Here is an 18,161-nt window from a genome sequence, read left to right on the forward strand (position 1 = left end):
CGTGCCTTGTTATGCCATGAGCCCTATGGGGGAGTTGTGCAGGTTGTTCGGGAAGGATTTGCCATTTTGGCGGGATTCCGCGCTACCCCTTGCATGTATGGACGTCACTTGTGTACAAAGTCCCTGTATCCTGTGCCAGAGATACTGGGTATTTATCACTGTGTCGGACGCTCTAACGTCATGCACTACCATCATACTACTGAATAAATACTATCAAGAATAGTTCGAAACATCTTTAGCAAACACAATCAACCGTCAACAATCTAGGAAATTTATACTGCAGCACTGTACACGAGTTCTTTCATCACAAAAGCCCCACCCCTGCACGCAAGATGACCAAAGAATCAACCCAAACTACAAACAGGCACGTATACCCCTCAGCACTACGACCCCCAGAAAAGATTCACTAACCCACCCGTCCAGCACCCTGGAATCCCAATTCTGGGCCCTCACCAAGCGCCCCCACCAAGTGACCCACGCAGAACTCGCGACCGTATACGACAAACTCCAGCCCGTTGCCCCCGAGAAGCTCATCGGCAGCCGCTGGAGAGGCTACGTTTTCCACAGCGGCCACCCCGCCGAGCAGGCCGTCATTGAGCAAATGAACTTCGCGGGCAAGGACTTTATTTCTATAAACGAGGTGAACCTCATGGTGTTTGATGAGGAGGGAAACTGGACGAGGGCGGAGGCCTGGGGGAATTCGAGGGTATGTATTGTATTCTTGAACCCAGCTTAACTTTTGCGTGAGGGTAGGTTCTCAAATGAGGAGAGCTGATGTCTGTCTGGGACAGCTGCGCGAAGTCAAGTTTCGCGAGGTGGTTTCGGCCGCGCTGATCTATGATACAAAGCCCTGCATCGATTATTGGAGGTATGTGTCGGAGGATGTGGTGATGGTGGCGTTGGACGACGATGGGAGCATGACGCAGGGGGCGGGACCGTTGTATGGGTATATGATTAGGGTTGTGTTGGAGTAGGGAGTGGTCTTGCTGCCGAACTCGGAATTTTGTATCTTGATATTAGAGTTAGCATGCTGTCTCGATTAGGCAGCTTCCTGTTGGGTTGCTTACTGTGAGGTTAAGTATTCTGAACCATATCAGCGTACCTGATTTGAATTTGGGACGTCGTGGGCTTTTTATGCAAATTCCATAAATCAATTCCATGTGTGTTTTTCACGATATTGAGCGAGACCGAGTCAGCATGAGATATTGTCCCAAAAAGAAAGTTTAAGGGGTGCATACAAGTCCACTGCTGGCAGGGCTTGCTTATCAGATTGCCCTAAACCCAAAGCAGACCGATTAGAAATTAAGCTCGGAGGGTCAATTCGGCCCCGACTCGGGCCAGGGGGTTATTGTCCTAATCGGGAAATCCCCGAGCCACTCCACCGATACGACGATGTATACAAATATTTCTAGTGTAGCTCCTAAAACCTTTTCCTACCTTGTTATAGCCCGAAGCAATTGATGACCTATCTATTCTTCATCTGAATTCTGACTTGAGTCTGTTGTCATCATGTCCGACGTCGAGAAGAATAGCATGTCCTCGGACAACGCTCCGAAGGAAGAGACGAGCCCCTCCAAACCCCCGAGCTTCCCTGAAGGAGGTGTAAAAGCGTGGCTAGCAGTTGTGGCATGCTGGTGTGTGATGTTCAACACCTTCGGCTACATCAATGCATTCGGGTATGTCATGGCCTCCCTCATGTCAACCCTGCTTCGGAGCTAACCGAGCCCCAGAATCTACGAAGCCTACTACCAAAGCACATTCCTCAGGAACGAAAGCGCCTCCAACATCGCCTGGATCGGCTCCCTGCAAGCCTTCTTCATGTTCTCTGCCGGCCTCATCTCGGGGCCGTTGATGGATCGCTACGGCCCTAGAGTACCAGCCCTCTCCAACCCTAACCCCCCTCCCCCCAACCCAGCTAACCCCCTCATCCCAACCAGATAATCCTGCTCCCATGCTCCCTCCTCTTCATCCTCTCAGTCATGCTCACCAGCCTCTGCACAGAGTACTATCAATTCCTCCTAGCCCAAGGCATCCTCGGCGGCCTCATGAACGGCCTAACCTACACCCCGACCCTGACAGCAGTAAACCAATACTTCCTGCGCCGCCGCCCGCTAGCGATGGGGATCGCCTCCTCGGGCTCCTCCTTCGCGGGCGTCGTCCTCCCCATCGCGCTCAACCGCATGCTCCACGACACCTCTCTGGGATTCGGCTGGACGGTGCGCATCGTCGGCTTCCTCATGCTGGCGCTGAGCCTCGTGGCCTGCGCGTGCGTCTCCTCGCCGGCCGCGCCGCGCCGAACCGGCGCCCCCTTCCTCCAAGAAGCCTGGCACCACCCCGCCTACACGCTGCAGATCCTGGGCCTCTTCCTGATCATGTGGGCGCTCTTCACCCCCTTCTTCTACGTCCCGGACTACGCGCAATCGATTGTGGGTCTGGACGTCGACCTGTCCAACTACCTCGTCTCCATCATGAACGCCGGCTCGTTCGCCGGCCGGCTGCTGACCGGGGCCTTCGCCAACCGCATCGGCCGGTTCAACGGCCTGGTCCTGGCGTCCGCGATCTCCGGGGTGCTGATCCTCTGCTGGCTGGCCGTCACTTCGAAGGGCAGCATGATTGTCTTTTCCCTGCTGTTCGGGTTCTTCTCCGGCGCGGTGATCGGGCTGTTCACGGCGACGGTGGCGATGACCGCCCCCCGGCCTAATGTCATCGGGTCGTATATGGGGATGGCGTTGGGGGTGCTGAGTCTGGCGTGCTTGACCGGCACGCCGATCACGGGCGCGATGATCAATCGATATGGGGGCTACGACGCGGCGATTGTATTTGCGGGCGTGAGTGCATTGCTCGGGGCCGGGGTGATCGCGGTGGCGAGGGTTCGGTTTGCGGGGTGGGTGTGGGTTGCGTAGGCTGAGGGGCAGAGGGGAGTGAGGGGGATGGGCAAAGGGGGCGGGGATGTAATGTATAGTGGAAAAGTTTGTGTTGCATTCATTGGTAGATATGTTAGACTGTTGCAATATCATGATGCCGAAAGGTGGTATGCGAATGATCTCACTATATCACATGTGCAGTTTTCTTTTGGGCTAAGGCCCCCTCACGTAAGTGGTGTATGGCACAAATGCAGAGACATTGGCCAAAGGCAGAAACATACAAAAGCAAAAGCAAATTAGAGACGAAATGGGAGAGAAGTCATCCATGCGTATAGGATGGGAACGTCGACGCTCTGCTTGGAGTAAGCGATGCTATGTGATATGGTCGCAGGTATCCAGTTACAGCTGCACTGATGTGCGGGATGTGAGTATTGGTTGGTCCATATCTGCTTATTCCACGCAAGAGATAATAGAGGTACTGTAGACACATAACCATCCAGATATAAGCCAGATTTGAAGTTGAGTAAGGGTCGTATCATACTAGACTCGAATTTTGGATCGACCTAATTACTCCTTGTCAATGAGGTATTCCAAGCTGGCTGTAGTCGTCACCCAGGAGATTTTATTGAAAACACGGAGGATGAATAACATTCAATCAATTAACCACTATAAGCTTGCCTCCTGAACAGCAATACCGATTCTTACCTATTAAAACTCCACAAGGCTGCTAAGTAACGAAGGAATGACTATGACACTTTTCCACCCAGATCTCCAGAAAAAGATAGATAAAAGCCCAACGAATGACAGACGCAACGAGAAACAACCAAGGCAGACACCAACACCACCCTCACTTCACTAGCTTCAAACTTCATCAGTGGTGGAAGCTGGCTCTTTCCCTTTCGACACAGCGTTCGACCTGGGCCGCGTGCCTCGCCGGCTCCGCCTCTTACCCTCCGGCAGTTCTGGATCCAAGCCCTTCACATTGAGCATGTCCCTGATATTGTTGTAAAGCCGTGTCGTGGCAAATAGAACGGCGCCGGGCCCATTGTGTCCTTCAACATGGCGGTACGGTGGCAGCGTGTCCCGGAAATCGGTGTGGCAAAACTCGCGCTGCTCATTCATCTCGCAGAGGCTAACGCTGAGCCCACTCGTGATGATCCCATGAATGGGTCGCAGGCGGCCCGTACGTCGCTCGTCCTCTTGGGCGAGGGCCAGAAACGTCTGCATCATCTTCAGAGCGCCATCGCGGTTCTCGTCCCACCCACGCCCTAGAATGCTGCAGCGCACGTGTGGTTCCTGGCCGCTGCTCAAGACGGCCAGATCGCACCGGGCCTCGAATATATCCAGGCGGTTGACGGCGCGCCGGTAGTGGGTTATCTTTAGGTGGTGGTTGGGTGCCATGTGGAGGCGAGGGTGTGCTGGACCTGCAGTGGAACGTGGTGGCATCGGCGGTGGGGTCCGTAACGGTAGTGGTGGTTGGCCCTCATTTTGCCCGCTGGGCCCTGCTGTTGCGGGCTCTGACTCTGTGGCTGCTGCGGCTGCGGCTGCGTTCTCTCTGTTCATCTCATTCACAATACAATGAACCATCGTGGCGACGGTGGGGTACGCGGACTGGCTCGCCGTGAGGGGCCCCTTGGTTGAGGCTGTGAAGAGTCCTGCAGCGTACACCGAACACGAGAGCCCCCAGTCCGCGTTTGCGTAGATGAAGCCGGAGAAGCTGGGCGGATCATTGAACAACTTCCGCACCACAGGGGGGATTTCTGTCTTTGCGTCCGCACTGTAAAAAGTAGGATCGCCGTCTGTACGGCTGACCCCTAGCAGGTCCAGGTAGAATTCGTGCCAGTCGTCAAGGTTGTCGATAGAATGGACTCTGCGATCCGCTGTCACCAGTTCCTGGAACTTTTCCTTCTCAAGCGCGGTCAGCTTGCAGAAGCTTTGCGCAAGATGATCGTATCTATTCGAGGGCCCGTCCTTGTGCTCTTTGTGCTCCTCTGCGGTGGTGATATCATCGTCTACCTTGATGGGGGTCGTGTTGCCGGTCGTACCGGAGCCGACGGTGGCGGAGCTGGACATTGTGTGTGGATGGGTGGGGCTGGTAGTTGTACGGTAGAGTGTGAAGGGCGGTGGGTGGTAAGTGAGGGAATATGACGAGGAGAAAGCTGTCTATGATATCGATAAAATCTGGTAGATAGTAGCTGGAACGATAACGATGAATGGAGTCAAAATGGCTAAGATGGCGAGGAAGTGGGCTTTGCAAACACTGTGGGCTTAGCTCTGCCTTCCCCAGTTCGAATTATTGCACTCTTTCCCACCTCATCGTTTGCAGTAATTGTGAGTCTACAATTAGGTACAAGCAGACCACGAGCGCTCTTACTGTATTGAGCTACAGCAGCTTGAGGCATCATTTCCCGTCCACAGACAACAGTGCATTCATTGCTGAGGCAGGGCCTTTGAATGTAGTTTTGGAAAGAGCATACACGCATCTGTCAACCATTTGGCCGAATGGCGGCAGGTCATAGTATGCTAGTTGTAGTGGTTAGTGTTGTGACTGGATCAAACTACTTCAAATCGAGTGCCGGGTTTTCCTTGAAGAAGTCTTTCTGTGAAGTAGAGTCTTGAATAGGATCGATCTAGAATGAATGCGGCACCCAGATTTCTTAAATTTTGTATGCACTGGACTGCAGATTCCCCGTCTCGTGAGTACTGGCTTTTCCGTACTTTACACAATCACTTCGATTAGCCTAACACGAGAACAGAAGCAACGAACCTCGGTGTCTCAAACTACAAACTACCAGAAACCTTCCAACCTCGACCAGCCCAGCCCTAACCCCACGATCATGCCACCGCCCACCACCTACCACCCAGCTCCGAGCACCTCAGCAAGTACCACCTCGCGATCCTTCCACGTCCATGTGAACAGCCAGCCAAGCACGTAATGCCCCCGGAAACAAATCTCATAAAGATACGTACGTCTCCACCCGCGAAGGAGCAGATCCGATCCCCGATCCCGAGAGGACGTCACCTGATCCGGGATGAGTAAGCGAGCGGCGGCGGCGGCGGCCTAAGGCTTCCGCTCACTTTTCGCTTCTCCTTCCCGCGGCAACCGGACTTTAGCTCAGCTCGGAGGGCTGGGCTGGGCTAGGGCTAAGCCGGAAGAGCATCACCCATGGGCTGATCAACATCAACTAAGTTACGGTCCATGGAGTATCTATGGGTGTGAAGGAAACATGAACAAGGGGAGATACAGCCGAAGTACAGTAAGTCACTGTACTGTACACAGTACCGAATCCACAGCAACCCACCCCCACCCCCATCCCCAGCTCCAGCCCCCAAAGAGGAAAAAGAGCACAAGACCGTGGACCCGACCTCCCCCCTTTCCCCCCCACTTCCAACCTCAACCAAAAAACGAAACTCCCATACATCGGGTATCGAAGCGAGCCTGAGGTGCTATGGATAGAGAAGAGGTAGACTCCACGATTGCCCCAACGTCATCACTACTAAGTTAAGTACACCACAACCACAACCACAACCACAACCACAACTACCGTACCGTGCACCGCAATCATGCAACCCCCATCATCCCCTCTGAATAAGTCCCAATGAAATAGGATTAGCACGGATTGACTAGCGAGTTGGATGACATCAAACGATCGATCATCTCCCGTCGCCTGGCACGCATCCGCAAATCAAACTGAAATGTCACTTCAGTAGTTCCCAGTTAAGAATCGATTTGTGTACATCAACCGTCAAGCAACAAAAGGATCCGAGGGGGATTCGCACCATTGATCCATCCTCCATCCTTAAGAAACTCAAAAGAGATGTCGATCTTCCAGTTGATCAACGCTTCTCGAAAATTCCGTTCCCGCCCAGCGAACTTAATCCTTTGTGGCTGTTCATAACCTTATTCCTGAGATTGTCTCGGAGATGATTCGGGGGGACTGGAGGTCGTGTCATGTTGTCTAGATCTGCTGTTTCTAGATTCGCTGTTCGATTCGCTTTTTGACTTGCTATTCTAGATCTGCTATCTCTAGATTTGCCCAGGACCGTCCAATCCCACTTTACTGATTGAAAGTCAATCCCGTAGTTTATGCCATATGTAAGTGGAGGGAGTTTAGTGCGCTGTAGTTCATTCCCCGAGATTCACAGTGGAAGTGTAAGACTGTCAGACCGAACTAAGGTGTACTACGTATGTGTTACAGCCTAGGATATTGGGTGTTGTTCGTTCTCAACTTCAGGCCGCTGCTTCATGGAATGTACAAGTATCGAGGACTTCAAGTGTAATAAGACGGGTGCAGCTGGCGGAAAAAGGAGAATGAATCATTCACTTCTAGATGCGGTCGATTTTGCAAATATCGGGGGACTGAGTGCAAGTTCGCGAAACTTCAGCGCAGAGATTGACATGCTAGTTCATCGCAGCTTAAAGAGTCTTCTTGCCTGAGTTTGACGCAGAGCCTTTCCGTGGATTTCCGGGAAACCGCTCGATAAGTTTACTGCATGGCTCATACGGCGTAAGCAGAGTAGCTAGGTCTACCTACGCAGTAAGCAGACTGGGAGATACATACTCGCCGATTGGAGGAAGACAGGTCCATGCATGCTTCGGGGAGCAGGGATACACGGAGCTTCCCTGGTTGAACTATATTACCAGCGAACTTGCCAGGAACTAGGCAGCAACTATGCTGATCAGGGCAACCACCACGATACATGCATGCATGCAAGCCATGCATCGCATCCTGGTCGGCGACTCCAACCCTAGACTACCAGGCACTGAAGTAAAAGCCAGGATTCAATCCTACAGGATGGTGGCATGCATAGAACAAGAAAAACAAGAACAAAAAAGGCAGATATCGGATCCTCGATCTCAACCTTTTTTGTTTGTCTCTCGGCGAACCCCGTGGGATCCTTGCCATCTTTCCCAAGTGGAGTCTATCCTCATCCTTTGCCCACGATCGCAAACACCAAATCTCACTGTCGCATGCACGAGACTCAATAGCCGGAGGTTCGGCGAAAAAAAGACTGTTGACGCTGGACGACAGCCCGGAACTAGACAATTTTAGTGCTTCCGAGCACTGAACAAGAAGGGGTTAGCGGATGCGCTATCGGGAGCTATCGATTCATCCGCTGGACCAGGGGGGGAAAGAAAAAGAAAATCAAAAAAAAAAAAAGAAAAAAAAAAAAAGATTAATTTCCGAGAACGGCCGTCGGGTGACGGAAACCGTTGCGGATACCGCTCGGGATTTGGTGGGTAGTCCCTTTCCACTTCCTTCCCGGAAACCTGGCAGAATAGATGAAGAAATAGATTGTGCCTTGGTCAATAGATGAATATATCCCCATAGAAGCAGAGCCCGAAAGTGTCATGGTGTATAAGCGAGATTAGTATAAAGGAGAAAAAAAAAGTAGTAGTAGCCATAAAGAAAATGCCAGGCAGATAAGAAAGAAAAGAAAAAAAAAAAAAAAACCAAAATGGTGCGGCCGAGGCTCACAAAAAACCCATAGCCCCGCCAACACTTCAAGCCTAGCGTTCTTTTTGACAACAATTGTATCGATGCAATGTATCCCAGTTCGTATTCTCGTAACCAACCCATCCATAGACCCGGAACCCAAAACCAACCGAAACACCGCCCATGCAAATAGTCTAAAGGAAATCTCGTTCCGACGAGTAGAGAGATGAAGATTGGTCGCTGAGGGTTCCCGGAATCGAGACCTTGGTGGCATCAAATTCCCAGGCCGCCTCGCGTGAGTCTTTCGCATTGCGGACCTGCATCGGGTAGGTCCACTCCTTCAGCCGGCCTTCCAGGAACCCCATGTCGCGGTTCTTCTCCCACATCCGGCGGGACACCTGGAACGCCGCGTTCACCGTGCCCCGACGCAGATCCTCGTAGGCTTTGAACGCCACGGTCAACGGTTCGTACCGGTGCTTGGCGAGAATCCGAGAGAAGAGGATAGCATCGTCCAGCGCATACGCCGCCGACTCGTCACGGGGAGGCATCTAGTTGAATCAGTATTCGAATCACAAGTCATGTCAATATGGCAACATACCGCATGTGCTGCATCACCCAGGAGAATCACTCGGCTCCGGTACCACCGGGCATTAGGCCGTACTTGCCAGACAGGATACAACATCCAGTCGTCCGCCTTGTTGACAAAGTCCCGGATGCAAGGTACTCCGGATCGACCGAAGCGGTCTTGCATCTCTTGGCGCAGAGCTTGCTTGATCGCAGCAGTCCGCCGCCAGTCCTGACCAGGGTCCATGCGGTAGTGAGGAAGTAATTCCTCGCGGAACTGAACAATAGCGGCCAAGAAAATCTGCTCGTGGTCCCGGTCACAGTAGCTAGCTAGTAGCGACCCATGTCGAGAGATGTTCATCGAGGTCGAGCGGAAGTGAACAGGGGCTTTGATCTTTTTGCTGTCAAGGAGAGTCTGACAGAAGGAGATACCGGTGTATTCGGATGGACTGTCGGGGTCAACCCAGTACATCCGAGTCGCCGAGTGCACACCGTCGCAACCGAGGACCAAGTCCCCTGTGGCTGTAGTGCCGTCATGAAAGTAAAGCATGGCCTTGTCTTTCGTTTCCTTTCCCCGGACCAGCTTCTTGCCGAACACAACGTTCACATTCTTGGATCGTTCAACGACCGTCAACATGGCTACCGAGAGAGCAATCCGCATCACACGGCGACCCTTATATCCTCCGAACCCATTGCCATGTTCATCGACAAAGTCAACCGAGCCGAGGGAACGTCCGGACCGACTAGAATATAGTTCGATGGCATCCACATCAGTACCACCTTCCGGTCCAAGCCGGTCCAACTCTGCTAGCACCCCAAGACGATCGAGATGCCGCTGGGCGACAGGAGTGAGGTTGATGGCACCACCGGAGGTGGAGAGAATATCGTGTCGTTCATAGACAGTGATACGGAGGTCGGGGACGAAGGGGGTCAATTCTTTGGAAAGGGCCAGAGCAGCGGCAATGCCCGCAATGCCGGCGCCAACAACGAGGATGTCGCGGGGGACAGGGTCGCTCTCTTCGGTTGGGGGTGCTCTGTCGACAAAATTCCAGAAACTGGCCCAGTCCTTCCCCGCGGAAGGCGGCGGGGTCGCTTCATATCCGACATCCATCGTGATGTAGCTTCGATAAGATCCTATAGTGCTTCAACAATGTAGAAAATAGTATACATAGAGCGGCAGGGGAAGCGGTTATATAAAGAGTGTGGTATGCAAGTCGATTGTCCAGAACCGAGGTGATTATTTTCTGAAGAGGGCAGGAGTCAGATAAAAGGACAGAATTCTTGCAGAAAAGCTTTGGGGCGAGATACATCGGCCACCGATACCTAGGGGCAAATGGCACAGGAGACCAAAAGATTTATATATAGACCAATAAGACCGGTGCATCAGCGATGGTTTGGGGGAGCCATTGAGGAGGGGACATGTTCGGCCGGTAAATGGAGAGTGTTCGGAAGTTGGCCCTGGCATCCAGTTTCGAGACAGCCAAAATTTGGCACTTGGGAAAAATTTGTCTGCAGGAATCCACACCTCACAGGCCTCATAGGCTAGGACTGCCCCAAATCCGATGAGCTACGACTTCCGCCGGCGCCAGGCCTTCATCCGCAGCTCCACCCGACTGCCCGACGAGCAGTCATCCCGAGACGTCATAGGTTGGAAGCCAGCAGCTGTCAGTGACTGAACTTTATCAGTTCCGTGGTAGGAACGCTGGATCATTCCATTGTAGCCGTTGTGGCCCGCTCGGTACTCGTAAAGAACTTTGGGACTCTGGGCGGAAGCCTCTTTGTGCTGCCAGGAAGATGGAAAGGAGCTCGATGGCTGGGTCAGACCGAGGTCTTTGACCTAGCACTTGGTCCGTGTGGCATTATTCGAGATTAACATTGATGGGGAAGCGAGTTCATCTGATCAGGATTCAGGAGAGACTCGATTGACGCAGACTGCACTGGGGTTTGCTCTTCGTTGGCCCCCTTCCCTCCTGTTGATTTTTGTTTTCTTTTTTTATGCAGTGTGTTTGAGGCCAAGACACTAGTCGTGACTAAGCAGGGGGGTTTTTTTTTTTCCCTTTCCTTGTGCGTCTGGCTGCAGCAATCTGCACACGCAGGCCCTGATGAATTTTCAGCAGCCTCGAGGGCTGAATAAGACATTCCGGACAAATCTGCCGATCCCATCATGGGACTCCGACCGGGATCAATCCTTGCTATTCTTCAAGCCAAATCTTCCTCGACCAGGCCGGGTCCAGCGACCCGGTCGGCGGTCGCGCGCCCCCTTGATCCCGAATAAGATTTCTTCTGCGCATCACTGCAGATACTGTTCCACGGCAATGAACGGTGGTCCCCAACCATGTGGTTTCCTTCGGGAGGTGTCCATCACTCTGCGTTATCGATAGCAATCCGAAATGATCAGGATGGTCTCGACTCCGCTTCGAGATCCAGCGAAGATGGGTATTCTCCGCCTCCTTCCTCCCCTCCTTCCCCTCCCTCATTCCGCTACTGCTAATTGGGACTATAGCACAGGAGACTATGTCCGCACTCCGTCTCCGTTCTCCATTCCAACGGTAGTTGTCCGTGGCCAGAAGCCATTCCAGCGAACGAGGTCACAAGTCGTAATTGGCCCCCACCTCCCTTCCGTGCCCCACCGTCGAACAGACTGTCGCGGATAACTGACGTAGCCTTTCTGTGTGGTGGCTTCGGATTGAAAGCGCTGCCTGGCGCTCGAAGGTCTCGCTGACAATGACAAGTGTCGAGCAATTGAGTCTCAGGAGGCAAAAAAAAGAGAGGAGGGGAGCGCCACTAGCGCACAAGCCTGCAGCATTAGCAATCTAGAAATCTTGTTGATGGGCAAGTATGATGTTTTCCCCGCAGCCTGTCAATCAAGACACAGTGGACCTGTCACATCCTTCGCCGGTAAACCAAAAACGGCCGTGGGAAAGAGCCAAGGGGAACTTGGAAGAGAGACGGGGTGGTTGGACAGGTCCGATTCGTGTCTCGGGAAAGATACAAACTTTGGGACGAGTGAGCTTGATCGAACCTGTCACTGCGTGGCTGCAGGGAAGGCTGCCCAGGTTTGGGTCCAGAGCGTTGGGGGAACCGCGTGTCCCTGACGATCGGTCATCGGATAACAGAACGACCCTGGCAAGTGATCCGTCCAGTTTAGTTTCCATCTTGACTGGACGATTGAGAATACGAAGAATGGTTAATACTCAGATATTATAGAGCGCTAGATCAGGGTGTGCTCTGTGTCGAAGAGACAAGCCTCGAAGGAGATATGCCGACATAACTCATAGTTCAGTTGATATTTAGTGTAGTTGAGGGAGTTGGTGGTTGTACACAGTAGAAGAGAAGTCCCGAATGGGAAGAAGTCCCGAGGCCGCCACGCAGGTTTAGGAAAGAGGGGCCTGGGGCCTTCTCCTGGGCTGCCTTAACCCCCCCCCCCACTCCAGAACAAACAAACAGCACCGTCTGCAAAGCTTTCTCCTATCTTCATCCCCTTCAGCCACACTGCCTTACTCAGGATTAGACTGACTGGACTGCCTCGTTCAAACATCATGAATCGGGGTTACTTGTGTCTATTTTGAGATGAGCTCCATATTCCCCATCACCAAACTAGCGAAACACTCCTATTGTCTCCAATCGGTCTCAGATACGCGCCAGAGCTCCTCCGCCCCATGTGTCGAGCTAATGCACGTTTGCTCGAACCTCTGATCGAGTATGACTGTCATCAAACTCTATTGAGAGATCGACACTCATCCTAAAATTTCCTGTCGGAGCCGGCAAACATTAAGGTTGCAGGGGGGTGGGAGCCTGGAGGTATCCTGACCTCGCTCACGGAGACAATAACCGCCGACGCTTTCGTACCTCGGAGACATACATCTCGGATAATTGTGCCATGTCACATCTGACTTGTGCTACCGTGCCAGCCGATCCGACTGCAAGAACAGCCGACCGTCCTTGATTTAAGCGAGCCCCAAAGTGTCTCAAGGGTCCGGCTTCGTCCGGAGAACAATCTCAATAAGTCATTATTAATCGAGACTAGACGCCTCAAAAGCCACCACTCAGCAAAAGGCAAACCAAAATTCCTATCTGTCAAACAAAGGATACGTCTAAACTCAAAGCTTTTGTGACATGTCTCATAACCGTCGTCCTTGGCATCACATGCAAACTGTTCTAGGATACGCCATGCAAACGAAACTTCAAGCAATCATACGGGCGCACATCATCTATTGAGACTCCCTCACGCGGTCGAAATGCACCCGAGAGTCAAGGTTCCAGAACGCATTGACTCCGGAGACCGCACACACAACGGCTATCAACGTCAGCTTCACTCCGCAAATGCCAAGCAGTCGACATCGACTTACCAATCACAGTGCTCATTTCATAGTACCCGACGTGCTCCGCCAGGTATCCAGAAAGCACGGGCCCGATGAATGCTCCCAGGGTCCAGCTCATGCTGGCCATGGAGAGGGCCCGCGAGTAGCCTCCATTGGGACCGAAGATTCCAGGCGTCTCGGCTTCGAGCTCGTCAATTGTGACTGCCGAAGTTACAGTTAGACTAACCCCCTATCCGTGGGATACAAGTAACGCACCTGTGGCTTCGATGGTTGCGGCCCCATTCATCAGACATGAAACGGATCCTACGAGGGTGACGCAGATCGTATAGATCACTTTTGCTCTGTCGCCTTCATTGACCCAAGGGAAGCGGTCGTCGCCCGGCATGCCAATAACCCACATGATCGGTGCAAGGAGAAGGAACCCCGCCGTCGTCGGCCACCTCGTACCAACCCGGTCTTTCAGCCAGCCACAAAACGGACTAAGAATAATGCCAGGGCCCTGTAGGGCGAAGAACATCATCCCCGCGGGAAAACTTCCCCAATCGAATACGTCGCGGACATGGAGCGGAAGGGTCGTATCGAAGCTCGAGATCAGAACTGCGAAGGAGAAAAAGCTGACCACGCCAGCCAGAAATCGGCGATGCTGCAAGACAACGACATAGAACCTCCAGCCCGCCAGATTCGGTACGTTTATATCATTGGTGTTCCCCAGAAGCGGTGCATTCTCCGGATCCACCGAGGCGCTGTTGTGCGGAGGCTGCGTTACTTCTTCTGGGACACAATTAGTTGGACGTTCGGGCGCGAGCTGAGACGCCACCTACCCTTTTTCTCTTTTGACTTTTCTAGCATGAGGAATCGCAGGACAATGTCTACGATCAGGATTGCGAAGGCGCTCGACCATGCGACCCAGTAGCCTCCCAGCTCAAAGAGTATTCCCGCTACCATGGGTCCGCCCGAGGTACCCGCTGCAACGATTAGGGAAATGACGCCGTAGGTTTTACCCAGATGCTCCGGCCGAACGTTATCTGCGATAGTGGCGTATCCTACGACCCAGATAAAGGAGCTTGCAATCGCCTGGACAAGACGACCGGCGAAAAGCGTGAAAGCTGTTTGCCTAGGCGTCAGCACATCCCCACATCTCAACAGCGTATTCCTTCTGGCCTTCATCCGCCACGTTGTCGTAATAGTCACTCACTCGAAGTCGCCATCGCCAAAATTATGGACCCAATCAAAGCCGCCACTAGAGACCCAACCAGTAGCGCTCTCTTAGAAGATAGCCCATCCGCATAGTGACCGATAAAAGGACTCGTAACCAGGGACGCTACCGCGCTTTCAGACAACAAGGCAAAACTCATGCGCTGCGTCAATGCGACGTCCAGTCCAAGGCGATTCTCAAGTACGTAGGGAAGAATGGGCACGAGGAACGTATATAGAAAAGTGTCTAAAGTTACCCAGAGTAAACCGTCAGCTCTTCAAAATTTCAGGCACTGTCAAAATTTTCTTTTATGGCGTGCTTACCCGTGAATAATGCGATGGCCATGGCACCCACGATGAACAAGGGCGAGGAGCGCCATTTCTGGCCCCATACTTTCCCTCCCATGGTGGGAGTATATGTCATGATGCCGCTTTTGGCCGCACGGAACAGCAGCAGCAGCAGAGCAGAGTGAGTTTGAGGGTGCAAAGGAAAAGAGGGGAGACATGGATGGATTTCTTAATGATAAGCAGAAATATGGCTGGAGGGGCCCCATCCGCGCCTTAGCTGCTATCGTGCGCGGCCTGGTGGTTGGTCAAAAAGCCCGCAAGACCCACCGCGTCGCCGATAAGGAATTTACCGTGGGCGGGGTTGCTGGGAAAACACCTTGCATGGTGCAGAAACATGTCTCTGTTCTTTGAGGGGGAGCTCAGCTGGAGGAAAGGTTTTCTTGCAGTAAGAGATTTGCTAGGAGGATTTCGGAGTGCCGATGTTGTTGGTGTGGGTGCGACAATAGACAATGTATCGATTGACAGCCTCAATGGGCGGGATAATATTTTATGCTGCGGTAGCTGCGCTTCGCAAACATAGTTCACAACCACCAGAAAGCCCTGGTGAAATGTTTGACCTTTAGGCCCCATTACTTCAATCTATTACTCTATGCTGTGGTCTCTTTCACCGTCAGACTTTTTTTTTGACGGAGTGAACATAACATAGCGCTTGTTCAATATTCTGGGTATTTAATCATAAGCCAATTCTCCTCTCTTCTACAAGAAAGCCAGCCGATCAGAGTGAAGATTGATATCATTGTGAATAAAGCAAAACGAAAGGGTGTCAGTCACTTCCTGTCCTCAAACATAAAAGGCCCCTCTCCCACCTCTCTTCCACCTTCTTCTCATCTTCCCCAACCACCCTTCAGAGAATCTCCTAGCCACTCCACACAAAACCAGAACTGGCAGTCAACGTCCTTGATTTCCTGGATTCAATCCAACATCCAAAGAGATGAGTTTCTTGATACACTGTTTGAAAGACTGCCATAGCATTTTCAAATCTCATTCGCGGTGGTGGATTTAGCTTCTACACCGTCAAAATCTAAGGCCGGTGGCCCGTCCTCTGCGGAGTCCTCTTCTTCCCATATCCATCCTTCAGAGGCAAAAACAAGTCGATGAACCAGTCATCCAAGGGCCATTGCGTCCTTCTTTCAGTATATCTCTCCCGCGGGTCTCCTCCTCCAGAAAGTGGGTGGAGTACTGGGACAGTCGTGTCCCGGGGGTTGTCGGGTCGCAGACTGCGCAAACACCCAGCTCGTGGACCAATCAGCTGCATAACGCCTCACTAAATCTGTCGGAGTGTGCGTTGGCGATAGATGCAGGAGATTCCCCCTGAAACGTGGGCAGTCTCTGTCAGGTCGCGAGAGGTGTTGGATAGCGCAGCCGTTATTGCACTCTGTCTTTTTCGTGAGGCTCAGTGCGTGAGCCCAGCTAGGAACTAGGTCTAGCTCTGCAATACGAGCCCCATGCGATGGTGATGAGACTCAGCGAGAGCTTCAAATGGCCAAGGTACGTGCTAAGCCCCCCAAGGAACCAAATCTTGACAGCGGAGTCTGACAATCTCGTCTTCCGGGCGGGCAGAGTTCGGAAACGTATACAACAAGCGCAATTATTTCCTCTCGAATCTTGAACTGAATCAGGAAGAGCTACAGGCTGATCTGTACTCTGGGCTTATGTATACCATGGCCGATGCATCGCGAAGACGGCGCAGCTGAGAGTGCTGACAAGGACAGTCACGGTAATCTGTCCATAGTTATTCTCCGCACCTCCAAGTACGCCAGTATACGATGGTGGAACAGTCCTGGGACCTCACTGTCGAAAGGAGAATTTGTGGCTGCCATTTGAAAGTCGACTGAGCGATATATGCATTTTTATGGTTATTGAGAATTTCGCTTCCGAAACCACAATATAAGCATTGACCTGGCGATTCGACGCTGGAGGAACTGTCAGAAAGGTTCGTATCCCAAGTCACGTACGATCGTCTTCTGGACATGGAATCTAACATTTAACCTGTCTCCTAGGTCCTGTATGTGCTGTACGGTAGTGCCGAGAATAATAGCAGCTGGATCGGCAAAGATCGGTCAAGCATGTCTCGACAGACTTTCACGTGGGCCAGTGGCAGACCTACACTCTCTCACCAGAACATTGTTTACAATTACGATGCGGACGATCTGGACGTTATCGCGGCAAATCTGGGCCGTCGAATGATTTTTCCGTCGGGTCACGAGGGGAAGCTCCTACCATGGCGCATCACTACCGCTCAAACGACACAGTGGCGGCCTGTAAAATGACGCGCGGATCAATCCGATGGCTGAAAGTTGTCTGTGCAGTTGGAAGCTCTTCAGGTTTTCTGATCGGCCTGTGGTAGCTGGCGACTGAGCCACGATGATCAAACGCTGAGGCAGCTACTGGCTCTGTGCTAGGTTGGATGATCAACCTCCTAAGGCGTTGATGCCCTGGTTCAGCAAGATCTTCAGCACGCTGAGACTGTCCCACGGGCTGAGGAAAATCCCAATGGTGGATAGGGAGGAGCTTAGTGATGCCGCAGCGCGGTAGACGTTCAACCCGTCGAGACAGTTAGGGTGACAGCCTGCTTCTGTATCCTTTGCAATATGGCCCGGCGAGCGATTCTGCGGGAGGCAGATTGCTGCTCAAAGCGTAAAGCGAGAATCGAGCTTATACCCATCGAAGTTCAGACCGGGCTGAACGGTGATAGTAAGTACACTAGCTTCCATGATCAAGATGTGGAGCGAAGCTGACAAGAGATGCAGTGACATGGGCAGACCCGAGGCTGCGGGCGTTGCCCTGACACAGTACGATCGCGTTTAGAGTCTGGATTCGGACGCCATGATCCTCTATGCATGCTGCAGTGTGCATGATGCGACACAAGCCATCGTGACGAGAGCTGACTGGATTCTTTACTCGGGATAACCCTACCCACTGACGGACTTGCTAAACTGGCACAAAGCGGCTGATGGTATGCTCGTCACGGAGATGCTAAGCCCTGCGCTCAGAAATATTAACCCGACCTGCGCTCGTCTAGTTGCAGCCTACTGGAGAGCCTGTAACTTGACGATGGACTCGAACCTTCGGATTTCCATACGTAAATCCACACATAGAACGCCGGGAAGGAAACCGAGCCAGCCTCGAGGCTGACCAGGACAAAACAGAAGGTCACAAGCAGAAAGCAGCCAAGACCGTAAGAACTGAGAAGCTCAGATTCGCGAGACAAGCATGTAATTGGCTGCCGCAGTGTGGTGACTTGACTTTGGCCATAAGGTTTGTGGTCACTGCAATTGAATCGCTTCGGTTAAAGCTTCAGTTCACACACAACTCCACCATTTCATCAACACGCCACGAGCCTCAGCTGCACTCAGCTTGGCTTCACCTTCTTAGATGAGAGCAGCACCATACTTCATGGGACTATCAAGTGAGCGCTTGCAAAGGTTGAA

The 18,161-nt window shown here is 52.4% G+C and overlaps 6 protein-coding genes across 6 annotated transcripts; 3 read left to right on the forward strand and 3 right to left on the reverse strand.

The window, feature by feature from the left end:
- The first annotated feature begins 226 nt into the window (after positions 1 to 226).
- Positions 227 to 1,127, forward strand: BO82DRAFT_87132 (uncharacterized protein). The gene is made up of 3 exons (XM_025641613.1): positions 227 to 364; positions 424 to 706; positions 792 to 1,127. Exons 1-3 carry the CDS (start codon positions 333 to 335, stop codon positions 972 to 974), a joined length of 498 nt encoding a protein of 165 aa, XP_025496653.1. The 5' UTR covers positions 227 to 332; the 3' UTR covers positions 975 to 1,127.
- Positions 1,128 to 1,458: 331 nt separating this feature from the next.
- On the forward strand, positions 1,459 to 2,885 carry BO82DRAFT_300301 (MCT family MFS transporter; the record flags this gene model as incomplete). The annotated part of the gene is made up of 3 exons (XM_025632054.1): positions 1,459 to 1,676; positions 1,731 to 1,872; positions 1,938 to 2,885. Coding segments are annotated over exons 1-3 (1,257 nt in total), but the record flags the coding sequence as incomplete, so codon positions are not given.
- Positions 2,886 to 3,527: 642 nt separating this feature from the next.
- On the reverse strand, positions 3,528 to 4,945 carry BO82DRAFT_350159 (uncharacterized protein). The gene has a single exon (XM_025634071.1). The coding sequence runs from the start codon at positions 4,935 to 4,937 to the stop codon at positions 3,726 to 3,728; it is 1,212 nt and encodes a 403-aa protein (XP_025496655.1). The 5' UTR covers positions 4,938 to 4,945; the 3' UTR covers positions 3,528 to 3,725.
- Positions 4,946 to 8,496: 3,551 nt separating this feature from the next.
- On the reverse strand, positions 8,497 to 9,977 carry BO82DRAFT_360760 (FAD-dependent oxidoreductase; the record flags this gene model as incomplete). Its single annotated transcript, XM_025636787.1, has 2 exons — positions 8,497 to 8,850; positions 8,901 to 9,977. 2 exons carry the CDS (start codon positions 9,975 to 9,977, stop codon positions 8,497 to 8,499), a joined length of 1,431 nt encoding a protein of 476 aa, XP_025496656.1.
- Positions 9,978 to 11,144: 1,167 nt separating this feature from the next.
- On the forward strand, positions 11,145 to 11,612 carry BO82DRAFT_87153 (uncharacterized protein). Its single transcript, XM_025641614.1, has one exon. The coding sequence runs from the start codon at positions 11,257 to 11,259 to the stop codon at positions 11,518 to 11,520; it is 264 nt and encodes an 87-aa protein (XP_025496657.1). The 5' UTR covers positions 11,145 to 11,256; the 3' UTR covers positions 11,521 to 11,612.
- A 1,465-nt stretch (positions 11,613 to 13,077) lies between these two features.
- BO82DRAFT_272629 (MFS transporter) lies at positions 13,078 to 14,806 on the reverse strand (the record flags this gene model as incomplete). Its single annotated transcript, XM_025631029.1, has 6 exons — positions 13,078 to 13,163; positions 13,216 to 13,389; positions 13,444 to 13,953; positions 14,010 to 14,294; positions 14,384 to 14,629; positions 14,707 to 14,806. The coding sequence occupies 6 exons, from the start codon at positions 14,804 to 14,806 to the stop codon at positions 13,078 to 13,080; spliced, it is 1,401 nt and encodes a 466-aa protein (XP_025496658.1).
- Between the last annotated feature and the right edge of the window lie 3,355 nt (positions 14,807 to 18,161).

This window comes from Aspergillus uvarum (assembly GCF_003184745.1).
Source record: "Aspergillus uvarum CBS 121591 unplaced genomic scaffold BO82scaffold_3, whole genome shotgun sequence".
Lineage (NCBI taxonomy): Eukaryota > Fungi > Ascomycota > Eurotiomycetes > Eurotiales > Aspergillaceae > Aspergillus > Aspergillus uvarum.